The sequence below is a fragment of the Rhopalosiphum maidis genome, chromosome 1 (assembly GCF_003676215.2).
Source record: "Rhopalosiphum maidis isolate BTI-1 chromosome 1, ASM367621v3, whole genome shotgun sequence".
Taxonomy (NCBI): Eukaryota; Metazoa; Arthropoda; class Insecta; order Hemiptera; family Aphididae; genus Rhopalosiphum; species Rhopalosiphum maidis.
In genome coordinates, this window is record NC_040877.1 from 72,698,452 (window position 1) to 72,708,690 (window position 10,239).

General features: G+C 27.4%; 1 protein-coding gene across 2 annotated transcripts; it reads right to left on the bottom strand.

Annotated features, from left to right (window-relative positions):
* Window positions 1-1,424: 1,424 nt before the first annotated feature.
* LOC113550418 (testicular acid phosphatase homolog) lies at window positions 1,425-10,233 on the bottom strand. Of its 2 annotated transcripts, none has more exons than XM_026952227.1 (7): window positions 10,185-10,233; window positions 6,627-6,719; window positions 5,654-5,896; window positions 3,509-3,688; window positions 3,269-3,398; window positions 1,948-2,153; window positions 1,425-1,835 (listed from the first exon to the last, which is right to left on the bottom strand). In XM_026952227.1, the coding sequence occupies exons 2-7, from the start codon at window positions 6,690-6,692 to the stop codon at window positions 1,683-1,685; spliced, it is 978 nt and encodes a 325-aa protein (XP_026808028.1). In that variant the 5' UTR covers window positions 6,693-6,719; window positions 10,185-10,233; the 3' UTR covers window positions 1,425-1,682. The 2 variants fall into 2 exon arrangements, with proteins under 2 accessions (XP_026808028.1, XP_026808027.1); XM_026952226.1 differs by lacking the exon at window positions 10,185-10,233 and adding an exon at window positions 6,923-7,529 and having other exon boundaries at window positions 1,426-1,835.
* Window positions 10,234-10,239: the final 6 nt, after the last annotated feature.

Below are 10,239 nucleotides of genomic sequence, written 5' to 3' on the forward strand. Positions count from 1 at the left end.
AAGGTGATTATTTCTTTTATGACAATTTCAAAATTATGGTTGAGAGGAATATTGAGGGTATTAAGGGAACTGAGTAAAATTAAACGTTTGAAGACTAAGGTCTAAGAGTAAGTTTAAAGGCGTGATGGGGTAGAAGCGAAAGACCCAAGTGGTCATGCGAGGTCGATTAAAACGAACTACAGACAATAGTAGATCATGGTAAATCACTTGTTTGCTAGGTATTTTAGAGACAATATTTTTTTATTTGGTAATAAAATTGACAGACCAATTATTCCAGTAGTTGGACCAAAAAGAAAGAAACTGAGCTGTCGGTATAAATAACCATACAATCAAAAAAATTAATGTTAAGGTAATTAAAAAAAATTGTATTAACCATTTATTGGGTTAGGTATTGTTTTAAGTTGGTTAGAGGAAAGATTTGCAAACTGGCCTTCAAAAATTGAAAATGAATAAGAGGGACACCAGTGGTATACTGAGAGAAAAAAACAGCCCCGTAAAATCATAATTTTAGAGGCCCTCCGTATACTAATGGCCTTATATACATAGATGCTATAACGGCCCATATAATAGGTAACTATTTTCAATTCTATTTTTAAAATTGTAACAAATAACAATAAGTTGTTAATAAGCCCGGACCGCCGAACACAAGCCGACCCCCCGTTATAAAATAATCAGAAATCTATAGATTTTTATGTTTTAATAATATTACCTATATACTTATTACGTATTATATAATATTTTAATTTATAACTTCCCAATAATAATATTAATAAATTTATATATTTTATATACGAGCCGCGTTTCACTAAGAAATTTCCCTGTATCCCGGCCCGCCACTGAGGGACACTCGGAAGATAGTCGTACAATTGCTCGTACCTATACTGCTCGTAGAGTTAAAGTTTGTTTGATTTTATAATGTATTGATGGAAATTTGATAGAGAGTTGGCTGTAATTGAGGACGGGCATTTATTTGGAGGTGTATCACCAATTGAGAAAAAGAAAATAGTATACGCATCGAAAATATATTTTAAGATATTTAGATTGAGCTCATGATTTTAAAATGCATTTATCGGCAAGCTATCACCGGCATCTGATGTTAAATGGAAGGCAAAATGACTAAACTTCCTAATCTAACCTTGATTACTATATATTCAGTTTTGTTAAATATTAAAATTTATAATGATTTATTGATTTATATCTAGACTGCAATAATTAATGAGTAATGACACTAATGACCGCCATTAAAGATAGTGTTTTCTTCAATCGTAGTAGGTAATGACTGATAAAAATGTTAACATTTTTGACCTACTTTAATACTTTAATAGTTATTGAGTGTAACAATAAATTAATAAGAAAAAAGAAAAATCAAACGTAATCAAAATAATTTTAATATTTTATATATAGTGCACGCATCTATAATTACTAAAACATTAAATGTCATAGTAAATTTATAGGTTTATTATTAAATTGTTTAAATAACATAAAAATTAATTGTAAAACCAATCCCTAACTATCTAGAAGGCAGATAGTAGGTAATATAAAACAGCTAGGTCAAATTTTGTAAAGTATTAAAATTAATTTTTTTTTTTTTTAATAAAATGTCTAAAATAATCATGGATAATTTAAAACAAATCGCAAAAAATAGATGCAGTAAATGATAATAATAAAAATAAAATAAAAAATTAGCTTTCTAATTGTTGGCAATCTTCCGCCCAATCTCCAGATAAATTATTGTCTAAAATATTTTTAAAGTCCTTAAATTTGCACGGATTACCGCAAATAGGTATTGAGACTTCTTTTCCGTTTTCATTATCCCAACGATCGTAAAAGTATACCTATAAAAAATTTTAATTAGTAATAAGAAAGTATGGTATATGATAACGAGAAGGTTACTTTTTTAGTAGTTTAATTTTATGTACATATTAATTATTAATTATAATATCATACTCTGATAGTGTGTTCATTATTCGTTTCGCCGTGATACAAATGAAAATGTAACGAAGCGCCAAAATTGGGCAATTCAATAGTATTGCCTAGAAAGCTCATTGCCATTGCTACACTATGATCGTGTCCCGAATAAAGATGCATTTTTCTTGTACCATAATTATTTAAATGCGATTCCATATTTAAACCGATTTCATTTAGTAGAGGTCCTTCAACATATTAAATTAAACAAATTTAAAAGTTTCAAAATTAATATTCTAAACCTAAAAATTAATTATGTTTATTATTATTAAAATAATAAAAAAAAATTGTAAAGATAACAATATTGTAGGTGTCACCAATAGGTGACTTCCTTAAAAGCTGTTTTTTTAATATTATGTTATGTTTTTTATTATATCTAAATTACTAAATGTGCTGTTTGTACAGATTGTTTTAAAATAAAGGAAAAAAACAATAAGCCATACTTTTTAAGAAAACTTCACTCTGAAGATCACAATAATTTAATTTTTAATATTTTCTACTTTTAACTGTCTAAAAAGGTTTGAGATTTGTGTATACATTTTTTAGCGAACTCTTTCTTCGTTATTTAAGTATAGATAGAATTTTAATTAGTAGGTTGTAGATATATATCCTATATCGGATGAATTATTTAATATAAGACACTCATTATTTCAATAATATTAATTATTAATGTATGATGATATTTTGCTTTTATACATAATTTTAAGTGGTTAATTTTATTAAATAATTATTTTTTTCACTATTTTTAAAATTTTTGTTGGATTTTGATGATAACATACATTTTTAATTCCTTGTTCCAAAGTAGAATATTTTCTGAAATACCTACTTCGATACATAAAAATTTTATTTTATTTTTTGAAATAGAATATTATTCGGAGTATTTGGATCTATCGTAATCAAATTTTTGAATTAGTAGTTTATGAGCAAATTATTTAAAGTTTAAATGAGCGGAGTGGAGTGAACAGGGATACCTCGTAAAATGTTGGCCTAATACTTTGTTTAAATTTTAAATGATTCTAATAACTAATAAGTTACTTGTCTGAAGACTTGATTTTGATAGATTGAAATGCTGCTTCAGAATATGATTAATAATAATAAAAAAAAATTTCCTATAAATTATATTTTGTTATGATTTAAATTCTTTAAAATATACATTTTCAAAAATGTTAAGTGTTTTCTAAAATAATGAGCGTTACATTAAATAGATCGTATATTATGTTGATTATAGTTAATTTTGGATTAAATGAACGAATGTGAATCATGTTATTCATATTCGAATATTGCAATAAATAATTTTGCTCACCTATAATGATTTTCTGAAATCTATGATTTTCATAATACAATTCTGTTGTTTTTTTATTCATAATAATTGACTTTATTTCTTCAATGTGGTAAGGCTTAATCCATTCAGGTAATGGTAAACCTTCGGCTTTCTTTAGGAATAATAACACAATATTAAAATTATTTACCAATTGTGCGTTTCAAACACACTATAGTTATCTACTTAATGTATTTAATATTTAAATTTATGTTTTATACATGCCTGACATATAAATAGGTCGTATAGCTTTATTAAATTCTTAGAATTTATCAGTTGTCCGCAGTTTTCAGACAAATACGACATTAATGTTGTTATATTTTTGTCGGTATGGTTGTTAAATTGAGTATATAACTTGTTGACCATAGAATCAAAAGCCGGACATTTTCCCCTCTCATCGAACAACTACAGAAAATTGTATGACTTAATCATTATATGTATATTTTCAAATTTTTATACCTACTAATAGAGTTTATTTTGTATATATCATACGTAAATTAGTATTATAAAGTTTAATAATTTACAGTCACTTTTATTATATGAAAAAGCTAGGTTTGACATTTACAACCAATTACGTATTGTATATTAAATATTGGACCATAATATGAAAAGGAAAAATATAAAAAAAAACTTAGAATATGCTTATTGGTTCTCTATGAAATATATTTTTTAAATTTAATTGAAGGATATTAATATATTATGGAACTGAATTATACATTATTTATTTTGAATACATTTCTAATAAATAATAACTGATAACAAAAAAATGTATTATTTTTTTCAGCAGTGTAACTCGTATTAGTATACCTATATCGTTCATTATTCGTATATTAATAAATAATAACATCTGAAAAAAATATTTTTATGTAAATTATGGATAATTTGTTGTTATTTTTTTTAGTTTAATCTCTTATTATTTGTATATTATTTTTATTATATGATGTACTTTGACGCCCAAGGCATCCCGAAGTTGAATGAGTAATGAGCAAATGTTAAGAACATGGAAGCAAGGCCCAAAAAATGGTCAATTTTTCTTTAGATATGTAGGTCTATTGTGAAAAATCTTAATTTCGTCGTATTATCTGTGTTATTTGTAAATAATCTAAAAGTTGGATTGATAAGTTCAAGCTTTCTAATTGACAATTATTCTAAATTAAAAAAAAAATAGGTTTTATAAGTCCAGCCCTCAAGTAAGGATAACCACTGTGAATTCTATTATAACCCTACTAGAATTAAGCATGGATACATTAATCTATATTAAAGGATTTGTAGGAGATTGCTTCATGCTTGTAAAAACTACAGACATTTTTAACGAATCCTAATGTTTTGTTGGGAAAATTATGAACTATTCATGAGACTATACAGTAATCGTAGTGCCATATAGGCGCAAATAGGGAGGGCGATTAGGGGGTATTCGCACCCCCAATTGTAAAAGTAGCGCCTTCAAATATTTTTTTTATGATATTACAATCAGTAGCTATTCAATGCTATGTCCAGAAAATAAAGAGCTTAAGTACCCTCAGTTTTTTTTATTGAAATTGCGCCTATGAGTAGAGCAGTAGCAAGTAATCAACAATTACAAGTTAAAAAGCCAACTCCGTTATCTTTTTGTTTTTTTAAATTCAAAACCTTACGAGATATCAAGATGTTAAAACAACGTTTATATGCATTAGTATTGTTGCCATAACTTTTAACTTTTATAATATAAAAATAAGATTTTTACAGTTTAAGGTAAAAATAAAGTTGTCCACATGTGTAATAAATAATAATACGTTATTTTTACGAAATGAATATATTTCATGAAGTGATCAAGCGAATGAGGCATATACTTATTATATAGAAAGCCTTACTAAATTCTAAAAGTATAAACATATGATTAGAATTTTGTTGCTATACACTGTACGGTAACGGTATGCCCATAAAAGGCATAAATAGGAAAAATATTCAAGAAATATTCAAACTCCTTGACAATTTTTTTAAAAATAAATATACGAATGGGATTATTACACACACGTTTATTACACTAATTATTAATAACCTATCTTAAAACTATTAATTAGTAAATATAGAGGGATATCGTTTAAATTATAAGTATACAAATTTCTAGAATAGGTAGTAACTATCTATTTATTTTTCATTGAATATTACTATATTAATTATTAGTACCTACCTATAAGTAGGCTATAACCCTTATTCTATTCAATAATAAATAAGATTTGACCTTTAATATCTACCTCTCTGTAATATTACCTGTAAGTGTATATCAAAATAGAAATATTTCATCACATAATTTACCCATTTTAACATGCATAAATTTTGAATACAACTATATATACATATGTAAAGTAATTAGTACAGAAGCATACATACTGTTCCGTGGTCTGGCGAATCGTAGTAAATAGGAATAGGCTGCCAAACAGTTTCTGAGTCTGACCATTTTTGATAATCTTTTGGCGGATACATTCCAGCTAAAACCATTGCTGCTGACATGAACGTTCTACTTTTGTTAGTAGTTTTGATTAAAATCTCACTGTCCAAGTATAAGTCACTTAAGAAACCATTGTATAAGCGTCGAAATATTTGTCCTTTTTTGTACATATTTTGCTTTCCTTTCTGTTGATTAACACTGTGTGAGAAAATGATACCATATACATGTTTTTTAATCTATACGTGTGTTCGATTATCATTAAATTGTGACCGCGAAAAAAGTAGATAAAGTACCTACATCAGTCCTGTATTTTTAGATTCTGAGCGATGCGATAAATCTATTGATTTTACAATATATGTGTTTTTTTTTGTATGTATGTGGACTTACGTCCTACACCTATACACGATAAGAAAAGGAAGAAGAAAAAATGCTTTGATTTGGAAAATTGAAAGTGGTTTTTGATAACAAATTAGACATAGTTTGTACATTTGAAAGGTCTAAATTAAAAATAGGTATTTTTAAAAATAATTGGAAATCAACAAATAAAAATGGGAATTTTTACGCAAAATCAGTTTGTTGTGAATCAAAAACAAACATTCGTAAATATCTGAAAATTTCATTGCATATAGTAAAATGCATAATATATATTAAAGTTGTACGACCCCATGAATAATATATTTGAATTATAAAAAAATAAGTAATATCGTTCATCGTTAAATTACCCAATAAAATTAAAATTTTAAAATTGGTAAAAAGAATATAAAAATATATATTTTTCAATTCATTCAGAATCTGAATCATAAATTAATGTTAACGTGTATGATAAAAAAAACATATTTTCAGCTTCTATTGACACATATAAATACTTTTGTAATGTTGTAATGATCAATAGTTTATAAATAAATCAATGCTTACTTTAGTTAATTCGTTTTTTCCTTCAGGAAAAGCATTTTTGTGTGGATCTGTGTTATATTTGAACATTGGCGCTCTATTTCCGTGACGAAATAGCTGTAAAAAATGTATCTTAAAATATTAATTCATATAAATACATAATTGTATTTGAAATAATATATTTTTTATATTATCTAATAAATAAAACGATAATGTATACCTACTATACCTACTCATATTCACTTTTTTTTTTAATTTTAAATATTTTTTGTTTTGTGGTACATAATTTGATAATTTCAGTAGAAAATATAAATACATACTACAGAGACATATTTTAATGTAGGATTTGAAAGTCGTTCTTGTCCAATACTATCGATGGTTTGTCGTTCCCATCGTACAGCGAACACGTGTATGACACTACTAACAACAGTGACAACAATAATTGACAAACCAACGATCAAGACCACTTTTTTGAAATCTAGTGCCATAATTCCGTAAAAGTATGAAAATCTAACAACGTATATTGTTTGTAGCCGATTCGCGTAAAATTTGCTTTATTCCTTTATTTTTATAGAAATCCGCACGTATAAATCACGTTCCTAATTAAAATAACTGCTGTATGTTTGCTCAATTCGTATTTCGTACAATAAAAAAAAATAAGTTTTCGCAAATTATAAAGCTAAATTTATATTTTAACCTTTTATAGGTATTTACAATAGAATTATTAAAATTGTGTAACTATATACTAATGATGGTAACAAACTGGGCCCGAAAGAATTGTTCATTGTGTAATTATACCACGCAGGTGAAAAAGGTTATCCTCTTTTGTTTTTAAACAGGCTCTGATAACTTAATAGCTAAGTGAGATTAGATAATTTTCATATATCAAACTGTTAATTTGTTAGTTTTATTATATCTTCAATTTTCGCCTATTTATTAATATAATATCGCTTTTTACCCAGGGCCTGATTTAGGCATTTCGTGGCCTTAGGCAAAATAAAAAATGTGGCCCTTTATTGTCAACAGTAACATATATAGCTATCTCTTATACAGGCCCCTCTTCACAAATGAGTTGTATAAAATAAAATAATAATTTATTAAAATTAAGTACTTACTTATACATTTTGACAAACATAATTATAATGTTATACATTTTTTTATCTCTACAGGCTACAGATTTCTTGTACCTACATTTTACGCTGATAAGGATTAATTATTTTATTTTTTTGAAATATTTTATGTTTTTTATATTTATTTTATATGATGAAAGTAATACTCTAAAAAAATAATAAGGTTCATAAAAATCCTAGGCCCTCAAAATAACGGAGGCCATGGGCCTATCCTGTCTAATGGTAAATATGGCCCTGAAGATACCCAATCAATGCAGAAGCTGAAATAGCTAAAATATAATATAATAATATATTGTAAATATTTATAATATATACAATGAAAAATTATTCTGAGCAGAGTTTAACTATAATAATTGGTAACCAGTTACCAAACAATTATTATAAAAGTAGCAATACAAATTGTGCCGCAACATAATAAAACAATTTTTTCCTCGTTAATTGAAAATATGTCTGGTGGGGGGGGGGGTTGAACCCCAGACGGCCAGACCCCCCCGTATATGTGCCTGGAGTAGTTAATTGAATTATTAAAGTATAATAGTTTCTGCTAAAAAAGTGGCTTCAGAAATATTATGCGAGCATGTTGCATCGACCAATGTCTAATGGCATCGCGGCGATCACCATCCAATAGTTTAGTTTTATTTTGGTGATTAAAAATGGACAAAAAACTTATTTAGTATTTTTAATATACCAAAAAAAATATCCGTATTTGTACAGTTGTTACTATTGATATAAAAATAATCCAGACCTAGTTTTTTGAAAAGCATGAAAGCGAGTAAATTAAATTAGGTATTTATTTGTGGGCCTACAGCCCCTTAATATTTTAGCCCTACTACTTAGTTGCGCTAATGATTATGGGCTTGCTATCTTTTGATAGCCGAAACGACCAAACTAACAATGTTATTCTTAGATAACCGAAAAATATCAATAATATATAAAAATCAACGTATAATACCTGTAACAAAATGTAATAATATATAATTTTATATTATTGGAACTAGATCATGATATACCCAAGTTAAATTTTAATAGTTTTGTCATTTAAAGATATAATCATAATATTTTACAACTAAAATTGTAAGTTATGTGCTTACACTTATAAATTATAAATTACGAATTATTTAATACTATAGTAGTATCAATGTATCAAACATAATGTGGGTCGCATGTTCGTACGGCCGCCAAACGCTTTCAATGTAATTCACAGTTTTTCTCGAAACTAGAAAAAATATTAAAAATGAGGAGAATAATAAAATTAAAATGTTGAAACGTCAATATTTTCAGAAAAATGAACTCTACAAAATCGCTATCTTCAATTTTTTTGAAAATAATTAAATAAAAAAATATATTTTTTAGTTTTTGTAACAAAACATTAAAATAAATTAAAACATGAAATATTTGTAGTTATTAAAAAATCAAAATCACGATATCACCATTATTTCGGGAGATATCGCAATGGGTAAATCCTCACGGGACACCCGATCTGTATTATATTCATTTTATACAATACTACTACTTGGTTTCCTTCACTGGTGGAATTTACATGAACTCAATTTTACATGATTTTTTTCAGTGGCGGAGTTTACATGCGCCCCTGTTTAGAATTGTTCTCCCTTCAAGAAAACGTAGTTAATATTTAATATGGGGCAAAGTGAGCTTTTTAAGTTTTTAATTTTTACTAAGTCAAAAATTATTTTATTGTTATTAACTGATAGGTAGTTGTATTATATTAGACGTCATAAAGATCATAATATGACTGTAATTTTAGAAATATATCATATGAAAAAACAATTTATGCCTATTAAAACCTTAACTTCTGAACTTCTCTATTTTGCCCCACGTTTCCCTATTTAGCCGTACTGGGTAGTTATGTTAACGTACATTATCCATTGCTGTAGGTTCGAAATAAGCGTTGATCCCGAACGTCAGTTTAGTGTCGAAAAAATATTGAACACAAGTGAAGTACACCGTACACGTAATCTAGCCCTTAGGCGTTAATTGCAGCTGGTTAGTGGTTACGTAAACATTTTGCAATAATAATGTTGATTTGGATAGTGCGTTTTTGTAGTTGTTTTTTTTTTCGGCGTAAAAGTAATAGACTGATTGGGAGGCAATAATGAAGAATGAACAATTTTAGAAAGTACATATTCATCGTCATAAGTTAACCGACAAGAGTCCATGACAATATATTGACAAATACGGATTAAAGATTTAATATATTCTTAGCGACGGATAGAATACAGATAAGACCGTTGGCCGCACTGACGCGAGTGATTGTCGGGCCTAGCTAGCTTGGCTATATAGTTCGACACTTCGGCGATTCCGAGCGTCGTCGTTGTCGTACTGTCAGCTGTTCGTTCGTTATCGTCAACTGATGTGACGGTAGACGGGGCAAAGGGTTAACAATTATCTTTTAGTGAAAACTGAAAATATTATTTATTATTAATAATATTACCTAAAAATATATATCTGTGTGTTGTTGCTATAGTTCTCGTTTGTACCCGTTTCTG